An 18,229-nucleotide genomic window follows, 5' to 3' on the forward strand; every position below is an offset into this window, starting at 1 on the left:
GATAATACATCGGCATTGTGGTTGTTCCAGACAAACTGTTATAAATGGACTTTTATTCAGTTTTAAGCCACATTTTTATGATAAATTTAGGTCGTTTTTAACTATATCTTTTAGCCGGAAGAAGGATTTCGTCATTGGACGTCTGGATCTTAAGTTATCAGAGAAATAGACTGGACAAACGTTAGCAGCAGCTCAGCTAACAGCCCGTACCGGACGTCTGGTGGTCGCCGTACATCGTCGGAGAAACACTGATTTTTTAGGTGAAACAGCTTTATTCAGTGTTTTTACCTGTAATCTCCGGGTCCGTTTGTTCTGGAGAGGAGATCTCTGCGGGTAAAAACATCCTGAACGAGTAACACTGGAGTAATCCTATCCCGGTGAAGCTGGTTATTTAACAACGAAGACAACTTCAACAGACAACTACTTGCTACTTCACACCGTCATCACACTCCGTCTTTTGTTATTGTTTTAATTGAGACCCCTAGCGGCTGAAATTACATATTGTGCGTTTAACGTGGAGCGACATGGGGAGGCAACCCTGTCTCATAAAAATTTCACTCCCACACAACTATTTTAATTAATGGATTAATTTATAATTCCTGTGTATCTTTTATCTCCACTGAGTTGAACAGAGAGATTTCCGCACACCAAATAGCCCCGTTTAAAGGACTTTTATTTTCTGCTTCTTCAGCAATAACTCTCATGTATCTCACTTCATGTTATGGTCACATGGTTTCGTAATTAATGTTAAATCACAGCGTTTGCACTACAGTGTGTTTCATGGATAAAACATGAGACGCTACTTTTAAAAGAGAAAGTTGGAAAAGAGGCTGTGATGAGCCCTGTAAACCCAACGTGTCCTTCATAAAAATCATCATCGAGTTCTGCACACAAGCTACTTCACTGTTGTAATACTGTATCATTGATGCAGATTGATCATGAAACCATATAAAGTTGGGCAAGACAATGGATTGATTTGTCATCTGTACAACTTTAGTAGTGCTAATATTGACTGTAGAAACACTGTGATGTTAGGATAGCAAACGATGCTCTATGAACCAAATGTGTCCACATCTTCATTCTTGAAAACTTGAAAACAAGCAGCTGCAGCCTACTTTTGATGATCATCCTTTTCTATGTTGTTTATCCAAATAAAATACTGTTGCACATCAATCAATATTGACTCAGTGTGTTTCTGTAGAAAATAAATGCTTATGTCTCAACTATGCATCAAGAACTTAATTTGTTTGGTTATATATCGTTTATCAAGATTTATTGAAAGTGATAGTATAGTATATAAAAGTAAAGTCAAGAAGGTACTTCACAGAAAAAGTATTTATTATAAAAAGGTACAGTGTATAAAAAAATCCATTTACAAATTCAGTCACTGAAAAGATTGCAGGACTAGAGGTATAATTCTTGCAAACAAAGGACATGTCTGAGAGTATGTTTATGTGGGTGCATGTTGGTCTAATGAATGAGTCCCAAGGCAAACTGACGTGGTGTTCGCAGCACCTCGTTGATGCGGTTGATCAGCATTTTCTCATCTCTTCCTGACATCGGGGAAAATTTCTGACGCATAGTGTTGACGAGAAACTCCTTCAGGTTTCCAGGGAGCTCCCACTTTCCTCTGGATCCGTCCCAGTTTGTTGTGACACACCAAGCTCGGTATTTCTCTTCTGGTGTGACGAATCTGAACAGTAAGCAGCCGTAACGATCCGCGCGGCCCTGGCTCATACGGAGGAGAGTCGTGTGGTCCTCCGGTTTCACCTCACGTATTTTAATGTCTGGATGCTGCCGGCAAAGTCGATGAAAATGACTGCTGTCGGCCGGGATGATGGAGAAGCTCGAAGGAGAACAGGAAGCCGAAGATGTTGGTTTTGAGGAGAGTCTGGGGCTCGATAGCGGCTTCTCTGGCGAATTAACATCTTGCTGCGTTGTCTGGACGTCCAGAGCTGCCCGCAGTTCACTGATCTGTTTTTCCAGTTCTTCCTTCTGTCTCTGACTCTCTTCTCTCAAGGCTGTCATCTCCTCTCGCAAGTCTGTCATCTCAACCTTCAACGCCTCCGCTCGGCCTTTCTCTGCGTCAAGTTCCCTCGTTCTGCGCGTAAGCAGCACAGACAGACTCTCCCCTGCGTCGCGGTCCACGAGGTGCTGGAAAGATTTCTCAACATTAGTCTGTAATTTTAGAAGATATAAGTCATCAGCCCGCAGTGCCAATGTTCCTCTACTCAAAATGGAACTGAATGAAATACAGAAGCAGAAATAATTTTTGAACATTATGGTATCTTACCGCTTTTTTGGCCACAAAACGCTTGGCTGGTATCGTGCTGTCTGACTGTGGCCCCGCAGTCCGTTTACCAGCAGTAGTGCTACTCTGTAAATACAGATACAAAGAGATTAGAGCCCATGTATGAATGTATGTATGTCAAATAGATATATTAATAGATTGCAAGGCATACTGTAAGCTGCTAACCGCTTTATCTGCCATCGCCACACGCCTGGCTGGAGGTGCGTTTTCATGCGCAACAACGTGCACTGGAAAAACAGATTACACTCAAACAGATTAAACTCAAGTGTATCACTCCTCATTCCTCACCCACCCACTCTCTTTGGGACTTAAACGCACAACAGCCGCTAGGGGTCTCAATCAAAACAATAACAAAAGACGGAGTGTGATGACGGTGTGAAGTAGCAAGGGATCATGGGAGTTGTTGTCTTCGTTGTTAAATAACCAGCTTCACCGGGATAGGATTACTCCAATGTTCATCATTCGGGATGTTTTTACCCGCAGAGGTCTCCTCCTCTCCAGAACAAACGGACCCGGAGATTACAGGTAAAAACACTGAATGAAGCTGTTTCACCTAAAGAATCAGTGTTTCTCTGACGATGTTTGGCGACCACCGGACGTCCGGTATGGATTGTTAGCTGAGCTGCTGCTAACGTTTGTCCAGTTTATTTCTCTTTAACTTTAGATCCAGACGTTCGGTCCGTTTCTCCCGGGAGCCGAATTGTCCGCAGAGGTCTCCTCTTCTCCAAAAACAAACGTACATGCAGATTAAAATTGTTAAAATACTAATTAAAGCTGTTTTACCTAAAAAAATCAATATTTCTCCGACGATGTTTGGTGACCACCAGACTTCCTGGAGGGGCTGTTAGCCGAGCTGCTTCTAACGTTTGTCCAGTTTATTTCTCTGATAACTTAAGATCCAGACGTCCAATGACTAAAATCCTTCTTCCGGCTAAAAGATATAGTTAAAAACGACCCAAATTTATGATAAAAATGTGGCTTAAAACTGAATAAAAGTCAATTTATAACAGTTTGTGTGGAACAACCACAACGCCGATGTATTATCTTGTATGTGTGTAAGTTACTCTTTGGTAGACGCCATTGTAGCGGACAAACACAGCACCGCCGTGTGCATCTTGTGCGTGTGTTTATTTTATACCAGATGAAACTAGATTCAAACACTCTGCTGCTAGCTAGCATCTACAGTTCCCCCCATTTACCACCGTGACAATGCCATGGTAACGCGGTAGGAAGTGCGTCAATTGAATGTAGTGACATCTGTAAGATTGTGACTGATATTGATAATGTAGGCCCGCTCTCTGTGTGGATCCAACTTCAGCACCGACCCCCACTTTGTTATTCAGGTGGGAAGAAGCGGCGGGTCTGACGGGCGGCGGCTGAGTGGAGTGCAGCCTGCAGAGGAAGGACCGTCGGGGTGAAACAATCCGCGGAGGGAAGCACAGCCAGGCGGCGGAGGAGACGGCGAATCAGCCAGTCATATCAGCAGAAATGTTCATTTCGGGCTGATTCCGATGTTTCATTTTAAAGCCTTTATTGACCGATACCGATGATGTGCCGATATTATCGTACAACCCTATATTTTATTTTATTTCCCAGTGATTCACTCAAACCTTTGGGGTTGGCGTTTGGGGTTGGTGTCTGTGTATCTTTTGGGGCGGATTACATTAATAGATTACTCTTGTTGGCTTTTTACTCACAAAGCTTTTTATTGTACTTACAGTAACATAACGAGTGTAACATTAGCTGTCGTCAACTCAAGTGAAACGTTATCTTCACTTCACCTGGTTTTCTGTCTCTCCTCTGCTCCGATCTGTGTGTGTGCTGATGAAACACAGAGAGCAGAGGAGACAAACTAGCGGGACTATAAATGACAGCAAAAAGCAGTAGAAGCAGGAGCCCAAATGAACAGTTAAACATGTTTTTCTTGCTGTATGGGGGACAAAATCATGGGAGGTAAGTTAAAAAAAAGAAGATAGAATTAATGTAGTTTTTTGTTTTTTTCCATATGTTGTCAGGTAAGAAAAGACCCAAAAATGAACACTGTGAGCGGACTACTTGATTATTATAAGCAAATGATCTAAACAGCATTTGTATAGGAATAACTCATGAATGTCCCAAGTTTTTTGATCCATATAAACTGTTGATCAGCTCGTGCTAGCAGATTAATAAACGTTCCATCAGTAGAAAGAAAACAAACCTGCTCTTTGCTGCTTAATGTCATGGTTTAAAACCAAGCCCAGTAGTTTCCGTTTGTGATCGATCTCCTTTTCGATTCCAGATATCGATCTCTCGAAATGTCCAAACAGATCACCGCGAGCCGCATTTATCAGCCGCCGTTTGTATAAATCTTTAAGTTCCTGAAATCTGGACATTTTCCACATATAGTAGAGTCAAAGAACAGAGAACTCAACTCTGAGGCTTTTTTCTGTTATTTACATTGTTCTAACGTGTTCATCACATCCAAACATGCTTCGTCAAAGTGCGCCGTAGACCCGGAAACAAAAACACAACTTCCGGCAAATTCTACTGGCCTTCAGAATAAATGCGTGGGTTTCCCCCCCCCCAAATGAACTTCATTTGTAATTTAATTAGAACAGTAAAACATGATGCCTTCATACCTTAACAAAATGTATTCAATTAGAAAATATATGTAAAGCCTGAACTAAAAAAAAAAACTAAAAATGTAAATAAATGAATGATGTCAGGGCGAAATCGAACAGAAAGATGTTTTCCCTGATTTTTTTTGAGACAAAGGTGGCAAAGGCTGGAGAACGTGCGTGGTGCAACATACTCAGTGTCGTGCACTTAAGTGAAAAAAAATCACCATTTGACAGAAGAACGTGCTTATAGGGAGTTAAACTTTATACCAAGGTAGAACAAAAAGATGAAAAATAAAGGTTGTGACAAATGACAGTGTTTATTTTGCTGGCCATATTCTTATCTCCCGATTCGATACTATCGATTATACTATTTAATTTCAATACTTGGGTGCCGATTTGATTCAGAGACGATTCTTAATTGAATGAATAGAAAAGGGGGCACAATTTTCAGTCTCTTGTTCCAGTACACTGTGTGCCAACCATTCACTGTTGTACTCAGTCCACTGAAATACAATATGAAATATAACTGGCAGATAAGAAAAATGGTTTGCAGCCTTTTTATTTTAACAAGGTAACTGCATTAATTAATTAATTAATTTGAGAGCATCTTAGAGTCTCTTGCCTGTGTGAGAATAAAAAAAATGCTCCCCTGTGTTATTAATGTTGTATCTCCAGCAGTGGAGCAGCCTCTCTGCTGAACTGATTGTTGTCTAAGATGCTGAGTGGCTTCAGGGTTTTTGAGGTGAAACAGACTGAGCACCGAGTTATTTTCTCCACCTCGGAGTTGGTTTAAGTCGTTTAATGCTGCGGTGTGTGTTGGTCAGCTGGTCTCGTTTGTTACTGCTGGAATTTGCTGCTCTGCTCTGCTATCATTACTGTGTGTTCAGACCACCAGCCACAAAGCAATAGGCTATAAGTCATTTTCAATGGAAGCCAGTGACATGAAGCTACAAACTTTTTTTTAAAGCAATTTAAGACAACAGCTTATACAAAAACAACAACACACTACCCAGGAATACAGACAAAAATCCAAGGACAAGAATGCCCTTCATTCAAAAGTCTGAATCATAGCACCAACTTCAGTCAAAGATGCTCCAACATCAGTCCTGCAGGGTCACAAAGTGGCGTATAATAGCACAGTCCTTACAGTTATAGAGTTCTTTGAATATTTTTCTGGTATCCACATATTCAGAGTTCGTTCAGGAAAGAACGGTTTAGAACCCTTGAATTTGTATTTGTGGATGTAATATTTAGCAAGTAAAAATAAAAGATTTATTATAAAATATTTTCCTTTTTAAATCAAACACACCAAAGGAAACATCCTTAAAACAAAAACAGAAATCTTCAATGAAACATGTTTGGATGGACTCTGTATGAGAATAATTCCAAAACAAACATGAAACATTTTCATCTGAATTTTTACAAAATTAATTGTCTGAGCCAATTAATTTTGGATCTATTGTTTAGAGTTGTAAAGTCCAGAAAATTCAACCCTCAACATTGATTTGTGTTCATTATTAATGATTTTCTTACAAAGTAAATTTTGTTTGTCCACACAAAATTAAACAACATATTATTGATTCTTTTGGATAACACTCTATCAATATCCAAAAAGAATGCCACATAATTAAGTCTGAATATGCTTTCAGCTTTTGAGAGTCTCTTTGTAACAATGAATTTAATTTCATTTGTGTTGTTTCAATGACAAGTCAAACCTCGTCACGTCTTTGGTGATAATTACTCTGCTACCTGATCTTTCACAGGGATATCACATAAAGAGGGAACATCACATTATTTTATGGCCATTCGTTAACATTTTCGTAAGTTTAAATTGAGACCAGAAGCTTTTGAAATACCTTTAATCAATTCTGTTGTAAGACAAAGACAGAACAAATCAGAAATATACCCTGAGAACTGGAAAAGTAATCATAATTCTCTCTAAACACTCAGAGACCATCGATGTGTGCGAAGGGCCATCTGAAGCTTGCTTTCTTCCCCTCCTTCCTTGCCTGTTAAACTAGCGGCCACAGTTTGTTCCCGGCATCCTCGGTCTCCTTTGTCAGGTCTTTAAAGATTTTATGAAGGTATAAACTGACGCCCAACACAACACTCATGCTGAACTATGCATATTCTGGGCTACGCTTATATCAAACATGAATTATCATACATGAGGCAAGAAGATATGTGAGTCAATAATAAAACCTTTGTAACTTTTATTAACTCAGATAAAGCTCCTATCACTGCTAAACTGTTAAAAGCATGTAATGCCCAAAGACGTTGATTCTATTGGCAGAGGACGTCCCTCTTGGACACTCTCAACCAATTAATGAATGAACATAAAAGTTTTATTGAACGTGAAAAGGACGATGCCCTGTAACTGTTTGCTCACAACTGTTTTTAAACCAAAATTGGACCAGACCTAAAATTCATTAGAGGGAGAAATTGACACTGACATATATATATGTATTTCAAATATGTGCACATGTCCACTAAAAAGCAATTTGACTTGAGTTTCGTGATTTGTGTTTCATGTGCATGCTGCAGAACCATTTTTGGTCAGGGACACAACGTCACCACGTGAACTATGTCTGCTGGGCGGTGTCTGTCCACACTGATCACAGGATGGATTTATTGTAGGAAACATCTTGGACAACATCTCAATTTTGATAGCTGCAGTCTGAGTAATATCCTGAACTCCAAAAATTCATCTTCTGGTACATACAGAAGAGGATGGAACATGTTCTCCACTGATCTTCTGTGATCATATTATATATATGAATGAGCCCAGTGGTGTAAAGTAACTGAGTACATTTAGTGCTCTACTTAAATACAATTTTGAGGTACTTGTACTTTACTTGAGTATTTCCATTTGATGCTACTTTATACTTCCGCTCTACTACATTTCAGAGGGAAATATTGTACTTTCTACTCCACTACATTTATTTGACAGCTTTACTTTTCAGATGAAGATTTGACACAATGGATAATATAACAAGCTTTTAAAATATAACAAATTGTCAAAGATGAAACCAGTGGTTTCCAAATGTTCTGGCTTTTGACATTTTACAAAAACCAGTGTGTAGTCAGTGTCAAATTAACAGCTCCACCAAATAGCGATTTTCCCTCTAAACTGCTCATATGGTTTCATTTCAATAAATGTTCAAATGATCCAATATTTCACCCAAAATCATTATTACATTTCAGATCACTAACAGGCACTTCTTCCAGTGAGCTTAAACCTGATTGAGCTTCACTGGTCTCCTTCCAATCATCACTGTCATCTGTTTCAAGTTCAGAATGGTTTGAAGTCTTGTCATCAGTATCAGGTTGTAAATGTTTATCTGGATGTGAGTTCCTGGCTGGTTCTGATCCTCCACAGTCCTCTCCATCAGCTTCTGTTTTCATCTGTTTAGTTTGTCTTTGATGAAGCTGTGAGGACTGAGGTTTCTCTTCATCGTCTTCATTCTTCACAGGGACAGGACTGAATGTGAACTTGGTGATATCAGCCTCCTCCAACCCTTGAAGCTTCTCTCCCTCCTGGCTGGTCCAGAGTTCCTCCTGTTCCTCTTTAATGTGTGGGGGCTCTGGTTCCTCCTGGTCCAGACTGGACTGGACCACTCCTGCTGCTGCTCATGGGCTCTAAACTGGACAGAAAAAGCCAAACCAATCAAAGATTTAGTAGGTTCTGATTACAGCAGTGCACTGACAAGTATTAAATGCATGCAGTCAGATACAAGGCAAGACATAGTACTTGACACAACTCAAACAATATTCAGAATTAAGGGGGTAGGAATAGAGATTAAATCCATGTGAATTCCTGCACATATTGGTGTGGATGAATGAGCTGATAAATATGCCAAAGCAGCAACAAGAGAAGGAGAAATAAGTGTGGTCATAAAATATAGAAAGGCTGAGGTTAAAAGTGTAATCAAATTGGAAATTAAAAATAAATGGCAGGAAGAGTGGGATGGAGGAAATAAGGGTTGGTACTACGACAGCATTCAAAGCAAAGTAGAGGGAGAAATGAGAGGAAGCAGTAGGAATAGAAAGGTAGAAAGGGATAGTAAGTCAAGGACGAGGTTTGGTCACACCGGTTGGGGTACATTAAACATCATGAATAAGCATGCTACAGGAAGATACGAACGTTTTGGACTACAGGAAACGGTGGTGCATGTAATTTTACACTGTCCTAGATATAAACAAGAGAGACAGACACTTAAAATTACATTCCAAAGGTATCACATGACACTAGGTATTAGATAAAATTTTACAGAGGAGTTCTGGTGATGTAGGTTACATGGCTTAATAGGAGAATTTAATGTAATGGTAACCATTTGGATCCACATTCCAATAAAGACCGTGGCAGTAATGCACCTAAAAGCTGTTTGCCAACCGCCAAAAGCAGCAGCAGAAGAAGAAGCATTTCCGGTTTAACTAAATTGCAGACCTCCATTATTCCGCATTCATCTCAACCTTTAACTGTTTTTTTTGGCTGTAGCTGTTTCCATTCCAGTTAGAATTTAATTCTGAATATTATAAAAAACCAACAGGCCGCCGGAGAGGCTTTCATTTTGAAACCTTTTCCCCGGAAGTCGTATTATCCGACTTTAATGATGCGAGCAGTGAGCGGAGTGAATCCGCTGCCTGGCTGTAAATAACCGCAGGAAAACGGCAGTATTCAGTATAGTAAGGGGAGGAGAGATGGACCGACACCGTGAAGTGCTGGATGTCCTTTCAAACCCTGAAACGAAGCTGCGAACAGAAGGTTTGTGCGGATTTTACTGCTGAAAACACGCTAACGCTGCAGGGAGAGCTAAGCTAACGTTAGCCGCAGCTCGCTCCTGCTGTGAGGTTTTATTTTGTCTTTCTGCATGTTGTGTCTTAGTTTGTAATGTGTTAGCTGTGTGATTCACTGCGGGATCTTTCATTTAGTCATCATGGCAGTAAAACAGATCTAAACTTACAAGCTCACAGTAAAATCTCTGATTGATTGTCAGGCTGCAGGTACAGAAAGTTGCTCTGATGGTTTATAAACTAATAACAGCTTCTCCTGAAATAGCAAAGATGCTCTTAAAATGGAAAGTAAAAAAAATTTAAAGTTTAAAACTGTGGACAAAGCTGCAAAACTTTTTTTTTTTTTTTTTTTAAAGATTCACTCATCTAGAGCTGCAACTATTATTTGATGAGTTGCCAACTACTGAATTAATTGCCAACTATTTTGATAATTATTTATCGTTTTGAGTCATTTTTAAGAGAAAGATGTAAATTCTCTGATTCCAGCTTCTGGTTGTGGACAAAACAAGACATTTGAGGGCCTAATTGATCAAGAAAACAAACAACAGATTAAACAATAATGAAAATAATTGTTAGTTGCAGTTCTATATTCATCCTTTGAATCGTATCTATAAATGCTACCGATGGAAAGTGAAGCGATGCAATAATGTTGTGATCGAATTTTAAAATTCAAGTAGAACGGAAACAATTAATCAATAGAAAATTAATCTGCAATTATTTAAGTAGTAAAGAAATGAAGGAGTTCCAGTTTCTGTTTTTCTTGTTTGATATTAAACTCGATGTATTTCTGTTTTTTGGCGATTGGTTGTGAATATTTTGAAATTTGATCTATAATTTTACAGACCAAATGATTATCAATGGACAGATTAAGACGATGTCCACGCTAAACTGGATTAATTGGTAAACTGGGTCATCTTATCTCCGTTTTTGCCCTCTGTCGAGACTAAAATGGTATTTTTTTCCCCTGAAAATAGAACTTTCCGAAGTGTGTGAATGTAAAAACACAAGCTTGGCGTTGTAGTTTGTATGGGGGGAAAACTGAGCTTTGTAGAAACTTTGTCACATTGCTGATAAAAGACATGGTGACCTCCCTTTTCCCAATGGACACAGCTTCTTTCAGCTTACCCCAGGGGGGGACCCGTAGTGGCGCTGTAGGGGTTAAAAAACACACACCACAGTCTTTTTGCTCAAACCTACCAACTGTAGACCTCAGCATCTATGAACATAAGATGAAAAATAAACCCACTTGATGATGATGATAATAATAAAAAGAAGATAAAATAAAACAAAGTGAACTGGAATCCATAGAACATAAGATGGAAGATAAAACCCACTGACATAAAATAGAATACATACTGAATGATAATAATAATAGTAAAATTAATACACAGAATGTATAAAATCAAGTAAAATACATTTTAAAAGAAGTACAGTAGTGCATAGGTGTGAAGCAGACTAAGAGAAAAGGTAGTTAAAGCCTAAAGTGAGATAAGTTTTTATCTTTCTTTTAAAGATCTCTAGCAAGCTGCTTCCCTGATATCAATCAGTATTGTGTTCCATAACTTTGAGGTGTCATTGACAGAGGCTGCATCCCCAGTTTTCTTTTGGCTGTTGCTGGGAATCTCCAATAAACCAGCAGCAGACGATCGCAGTGTTAGCAATGTAGCTTGGTCCAAACCCATGAAGGGCTCTGTATGTAAAGAGGAGGAACCCAGTGCAGAACAGCTTTAACTGGACTAATGTGTTCTCTTCTCTTTGTTCTGGTTGTTCTGGCTGCAGCATTTTGAATGAGCGAAGTCTCTCAGTGTGTTTTTTTTTCAGGAGGCCAGTAAAAAGTACTTTACAGTAATCAAGTTGGCTTGAAATGAAGGCATGAATTAGTTTTTCAGCATCTTTTTGATTTATAAATGGTCAGACTTTGGCTGTGTTTCTTCAGTGGAAAAAGTGAAACTATTGTTGGTTCACTCCTGGAAAATTCTTTTGTTGTGTTGCCATTCCTGCACCGCAGCCAAGCATGGAAACAAACTGAAATCTGATTAATTGGTCCATAAAATTGCAGAAAATGGTGAAAAATGTCCATCACTGTTTCCCGAAGCCCAAAGTGATGTCCTCAAATGTCTTTTTTTGTTCCAACCAACAGTCCACAACCCAAATATTCAGTTTACTGTCATAGAGGACTAAAGAAACCAGGAAATATTCACATTTAAGAAGCTGGAATAAGAGAATTTGGACTTTTTTTTCTTAAGAAATGACTCAAAATGATTATTTGATTATCAAAATTTAATAGTTGGCAACTAATTGATTAATTGACTTTTTGTTGCAGCTCCACACGTAACTTTGGAAAATATCCACTTGATTTGATTTACTCTTGTTTTGTCACCCACTCATAAAAATACTGCTCTATAGTGCTACTAGTGTTTGAAAACTCCACAGGATACCTTAAACATAAATTATCTTTATCAAGCTTGATGGAACTTGATGGATTAATATCTGTCTGTCTGTGTTTCAGCTTTACCTTTCGATGTGCGAAAAGTGATTGTTGGTGAAGAAGAGCAGCAGGAGTGGAGCTCCAGTCTGGACCAGGAGGACCAGGAGGAACCAGAGCCCCCACACATTAAAGAGGAACAGGAGGAACTCTGGACCAATCAGGAGGGAGAGCAGCTTCAACGGCTGCAGGAGGCTGATATCACCAAGTTCACATTCACTCCTGTCCCTGTGAAGACTGAAGATGATGAAGAGAAACCTCAGTCCTCACAGCTTCATCAAAGACAAACTGAACAGATGAAAACAGAAGCTGATGGAGAGGACTGTGGAGGATCAGAACCGGCCAGGAACTCACACCCAGATAGACATTTTCAACCTGATACTGATGACAAGACTTCAGACTCTTCTGAGACTGACGTCAGTGATGATGACTGGGCACAGACAAGGAAACCTCAATCACGATTAAACACTCTGAAAAATAATGACGACCCTTTAAGTGACATAAGCTGTAACGCTGCTCAGAGATCATTTAGCTGCTCTGAATGTGGTCAAAGATTTGGTCGGAAGCCACATCTGAACGCACACATGAGAATTCACACGGGAGAGAAACCATTTAGCTGCTCCTTCTGTGGCAAAAGATTTTCTCAAAAGGGAAACTCAATCAGTCACATGAGACTTCACACAGGAGAAAAACCGTTCAGTTGCACAGTTTGTAAGAAAACATTCAGATACAGTGGAGATGTTAGCAGACACATGAGAATCCACACAGGAAAGAAAACAACCAGCAGTAACGTCAGAGACATGACTGACAATAACATTCATACAGGATCAGAACCAGCCAGCAACATGGATCCAGATAGTCATTTAAAACCAGTTACTTATGATAAAGCTTTAGAAGCTGAGGCTGATAACAGTGATGACTGGAAGGAGATCAGTGAACCTCAGGCAGGTGTAAACTCTCTTGAAAATGACGATGAAAGTGATGTGCAATGTAATACTGACAAGGAGTCATTTAGCTGCTCTGAATGTGGGAGAACATTTTGCCGTAGGGACCATCTGATGAGCCACATGAGAACGCACACGGGGGAGAAACCGTTCAGTTGCTCCGTTTGTCAGAAACGTTTCAGCTGCAGCGGAAACATTTTAGCGCACATGAGAATTCACACCGGAGAGAAACCGTTCGAATGCTCATTCTGCGGCAAAAGCTTCAGCCAGAAAGGAACTCTGCAGCTACACGTGAGAATTCACACGGGAGAGAAACCGTTCAGTTGCCCGTTTTGTGATAAAAGATTTGCCCATAAAAGACGTATGACACTGCACATGTCGGTCCACACAGAGGAAAAGCGATTCAGCTGCAACGTTTGTGAGAAAAGATTCACATGGTACACGCAGCTCAAAACACACAAGTGTATCGGTGAGTCTTCACAGATTCGTCAAAGCCAAACTGAGAAAAAAGTTACTGCCAAGGAGTCATTTAGCTGCACTGAGTGTGGTAAAACATTTAGTCTGAAGGGGAATCTGAAAACGCACATGAGGATTCACACAGGAGAGAAACCGTTCAGTTGCTCAGTTTGCGGTAAGAGTTTTAAACAAAACGTTCATCTGACGGAGCACATGACGATTCACACCGGGGAGAAACTCTACAAATGCAGCGTTTGTGGCAAAGGATTCAATAAGAAATTACTTGTCAAAAATCACACGTGTGCTTAATCGTTAGACGGTTTTCACATCTCTTTTAAGCACATTCTGAATTCATGCATTTGTATTTATAAGGACAGTGAGTGGAAAGTATCATTTTGCAGTTAGATAAGATTGTCTCACAAACTATCTGTATGTGCCCAGTACCTGGATTATGTTCAAAGCTGACATTCAGGATCAGCTTTCAGGTTGCCAAATGGATCCATTTTGAGACAAATCTGGCAGCTAAAGAGTCTTGACTGACTGTTTAAAACAGGTGGAAAGTAAACAATAGTTAAGATTCTCCCATTTAAACCTAAAGTTCATCACCTGAGCTCTGAAACAGAACATCCAGGTCAGTTCGTCAAAGAGACACAGAATACACAACGAGTTATTGATCACATAAATATTCTAGGATTACTTTATTTAGACTAGAGCTGCAACAATCAGTTGGTTAATGAGTAGTCGACCAACAGAAAATTAATCACCAACTATTTTAACCCTTAAAGACCCACCAGAGACCCATTTTTGTCCTTTTTAGGGGGGGCAGGGATGTTTAGGGGGAGATAGCAGGTCAACAGTATCTGCCACATAGAAGTGATTTATGTTATCTGAAAGCTGGGAACCTGAACATTAAGTTGAAATGTTTTTCTAGTCATAAATCTGTAATAAACATTGTGTTTTGGTGACGCACCTATTCAAATTGTGAAAGTTTAGAGTATAAAAGGGTTTAGAACATAATGATGGTCATTCCCATGCTCCATTATGTCTCATAAGTGTAATTTTTGGGTTGATACCATTTGTTACACAGATTTGGTGCAAAATGTAACCATTTTTAACCACTTCAGAATACCACATGAACCACAAACTTTTGACATTTGGTGATTTCTGCATTTTTCAGAGATTGAATTGCAATCACTTTTATTCTGAAAATTGCTCAGAAACCTCCTTTACTGTCAGTATACCTTGGAAAGTCACCTGAATGCCCTCGGTCTCTAGTTTGTGGTTGTAAAGTTTCATGAGGCTGTGATTATCCGAGAGGTCACAATAGTTCATTTTATACAATGTGGTCAAGTTTTGTTTTTTAAAAAAAGGTTTCACTACAATGAAACGGCTCCTGTGAGGACTGACGTCATCACATGTGAATGCCAGTGGGCTCACTGAATCCACAAGAGTCTCGGCTTTCCAGTCAAATCAAATCTATGCAGTTCCAAGACTGTTTATTCAATTACACCACATTTTTAGAATAGGTGAGAATAACACATTTATATTGCATGCAAAAAACTGCATGGTTTTTGCAAAAAAAACTATGTGTTAAGCATAAAGTGGGCATGTCTGTAAAGGGGAGATTTATGGGTACCCATAGAAGCCATTTTCACTCAGATATCTTGAGTTGAGAGGTCAAGGAACCCCTTCAAAAATGGCCATGCCAGTTTTTCCCTTCTTAATTTAAGTAGTCCAGTATTATGTTGTGTTGCAGCTGACAGTGTAACATCACCGACTGTAGGCTGTAATATTCTCTCCTTTAATATCTTCGACTGTCACATGAAGGCCTCTCATATGAGTCATGGAGCGCTTTGCTTTAGAAAAACATTTTTTTTTAGCATTTAACTTCATGTCAAAGTATTGTCTCTTTATTTCTGTCACAGTACAGCTGCTGCTCTGATGACACATCGTCATATTAATACTTTCTAATTGTTTCAGGTCTCCTACTACTGACACTTCTAAAGTTATTATGTTTTTGTCTGTTGATTTCTGTAAGCAGGACTTAAAGCTCTGCAGTCTTGTTTTTACACTTTTGGAACATTTTTGTGAAAGAATCTCGCCCAGAAACAGTGGAACATGGAGCCTTATATGGACAATTTTAGGGGCACTGATGATGCTAATGATCAGATCTCACAAATGTGCACTGGTGATCATTCATCAGGCTGAAACCAGAGATTTACGACATGTTTGGGTAGTTCGGAGAGTTTGTTGAATCTGACTCGGAATGCTCGTACGAGTAAACCTTACAGAGAAGCTTAAGACAGTTTTAGGGTAAAGACACAAAAGTATTCTTGTGAGGCCCGTTACGTAGGGAAAGAAATGCATCGTCAGTAAAATAATTAATAGTTGCAGCCATAATTTTTCCAGAAAGAGGCACATTGACAGCAGTATTTGCAGTCTGGTGTGAGAGAGGGTAACGTTTTTCATCATTTATTAGAGAATACTGATTCCTGTCGGTGAGTTTATATGACTGAGCAGAGAACGACAACATAAAGATGATGAAGTTTAATTCCTAACGGCTCGCACGCTGTATGTAAAAAGTTTATTTATTTATGGCATGAATTCAAACATATAAGGATGGAGAAAAAATGTCATTATCACAAGTTTTTAAGTTAAATTTTTGGCCTCACACCCTGACACAAAGTCATCTCTACACTCACCTGACAGAACAGAATCCCTTAACAAACCTCTGAAGTTGGCGAGTCCTGGTAGTCGATTTTCTGTCTCTCTCCTTTTTTCCCCGACATCTCTCAACTGTCACTGTAATAAGACTATATTTTAAAGGGGACTTATGTTTTTCCTTATTTTTATATATAATGTTACAATGTTGGATGTTATGAAACGTGGTCAACTGATGAGTATAATATACGTAGCGGTGATCCCTGTGCTCTCAACGCTCGGTTTCCAACAGTTTTTCCTACTTTCAGCCTGAGCTGACATCAGCTTGTTACAGATTTCGTTGTATGGTCATCTGCTCCGCTCTGCTAACATTATGGCATTTTTCCAGTCATGTGGGAGTAGTCACGCGTAGCCATGACTAGCAATGGAGCTGGAACGCTCTGAGTGTTTTTTTCATTTCACAGCAGTGCAAAGTAAAATAAGTTTTTGACCTGTTGGACGTGTGCTGGTTGCCTGCAGCTCTTCTCATTAAACAACATCATCACTGTGCTTTTACTATTCCTCCCTGCGTTATTTCTAACTGATCTGCTGAACAAAGATCTCCAAACATCTCCATATGTTGTGTCACCCGGGTTTTTAGCACCACTAATGAAGCTCCGCTAATTTAATGAGGAACACGTTTCTTTTCCTATAAATTTCTTCACAATAAAAGTCTCCCACAATTCGGTCGCCTAAAAGCTTGCCCTCGGCAGGCTTCCTGAAAGCTGACCAATCAGAACAGAGTGGGCTCATCGGGAGGCGGGGCCTTAAAGAGACAGGAGCCAAGACTTCCTGTTAGAGACAGAGGCTGAACTGAGGGGCTGCATAAAGGTCCAGTATGAGATAAATGAGGAGTTTTTGAACTGTGAATCATGCAGAGCTGACATGAAGGGGATTATGAAGTCAACACATTGTAAATTTACACGTTTCCTAAAAAAAAACATGTTGAATGAATGTTTAATTCAACCTTCTGTGAATGTAAACTATAACTGGACCTGCTGAGTCGACAGTGGTCATAAAGTTATGTTATATATTCTTTAAATAAATATACACGGACACAGTGAATTTGGAAAATGTGTTTTTTCTGATTTCTTTGTCTTTCCCTGACATTAAGTCTTGTTTGCAGCTATATTGTTCTGTCCACCTGGTGATGATGTTGCAGACGACAGCAGAGGACTACGGCACAGAGGAAGAAGATTTATCAGGCTTTGAAAGTAGATCTGGGATGTATTCCAGCAGGTTTAGTGAAAACTCAGAGTTTGTTACAAAGATGTTGAGGCTATGTGCTATCTTGGTGGAGATAAACCAGACGACAAACACTTCTGGTTCAATTTAAGATAAAACAAGACATAATTGATTTTTTATTGGAAATTCAGGTGTTACAGCGGCTGAACGAGAGTCTTAATAGACATATATAGAATATGACTAAAATATAATAAAATGTTGAGTAAAATATAGACTATAATACAAAATAAAATAAACAGAATAGAATTGTTTGTTGACCTTCAAAGTAAAAGCCCTGAGGCTTTTTGAGATTTGTGATGGTGAGGACATACAGGACTGTGGTCACTGGGTTAATTAAAGGGGTCACCAGACGATCGGACAGGATACAGAAAAAATAACATTTTGGGCACAAAATTGTGATTTTATTTCAAGCTTTTTTTTTTTTTTTTTTAAATAATTTTTGCTTTATTTCTTGTGAATTACTGTGTTTTACCTCAAGCCTCTAAAATGTTTTCAAATTCCTCTCTAGAGCTGCAAGGTTAGTCGATTAATTGATTAGTTGATTGACAGAAGGTTAATCAGCAACTATGTTGATAATTGAATAATTGTTCTGCTCACTTTTTAAGCAAAACTGAGACATATAAGCTGATGATTTATTGCTTTTCTTTGTCAAACATGACTTTACTTTATTGTAAAACATTCAAGGCATGATCAG

The 18,229-nt window shown here is 39.2% G+C and overlaps 2 protein-coding genes across 6 annotated transcripts; one reads left to right on the top strand and one right to left on the bottom strand.

Annotated features, from left to right (window-relative positions):
- Positions 1 to 1,320: 1,320 nt before the first annotated feature.
- Positions 1,321 to 4,997, bottom strand: LOC137198938 (uncharacterized). Of its 4 annotated transcripts, none has more exons than XM_067612960.1 (4): positions 4,509 to 4,994; positions 2,477 to 2,538; positions 2,294 to 2,377; positions 1,321 to 2,178 (listed from the first exon to the last, which is right to left on the bottom strand). In XM_067612960.1, exons 1-4 carry the CDS (start codon positions 4,690 to 4,692, stop codon positions 1,471 to 1,473), a joined length of 1,038 nt encoding a protein of 345 aa, XP_067469061.1. In that variant the 5' UTR covers positions 4,693 to 4,994; the 3' UTR covers positions 1,321 to 1,470. The 4 variants fall into 4 exon arrangements, with proteins under 4 accessions (XP_067469061.1, XP_067469062.1, XP_067469063.1 ...); XM_067612961.1 differs by having other exon boundaries at positions 1,321 to 2,154; positions 4,509 to 4,844; XM_067612962.1 differs by lacking the exon at positions 2,477 to 2,538 and having other exon boundaries at positions 4,509 to 4,997.
- Positions 2,655 to 17,355, top strand: LOC137198902 (gastrula zinc finger protein XlCGF57.1-like). Of its 2 annotated transcripts, none has more exons than XM_067612914.1 (2): positions 2,655 to 2,836; positions 12,215 to 17,355. In XM_067612914.1, exons 1-2 carry the CDS (start codon positions 2,779 to 2,781, stop codon positions 13,897 to 13,899), a joined length of 1,743 nt encoding a protein of 580 aa, XP_067469015.1. In that variant the 5' UTR covers positions 2,655 to 2,778; the 3' UTR covers positions 13,900 to 17,355. The 2 variants fall into 2 exon arrangements, with proteins under 2 accessions (XP_067469015.1, XP_067469014.1); XM_067612913.1 differs by lacking the exon at positions 2,655 to 2,836 and adding an exon at positions 9,291 to 9,676.
- The last annotated feature ends 874 nt before the right edge of the window (positions 17,356 to 18,229 follow it).

This window comes from Thunnus thynnus, chromosome 15 (genome assembly GCF_963924715.1).
Source record: "Thunnus thynnus chromosome 15, fThuThy2.1, whole genome shotgun sequence".
Taxonomy (NCBI): domain Eukaryota; kingdom Metazoa; phylum Chordata; class Actinopteri; order Scombriformes; family Scombridae; genus Thunnus; species Thunnus thynnus.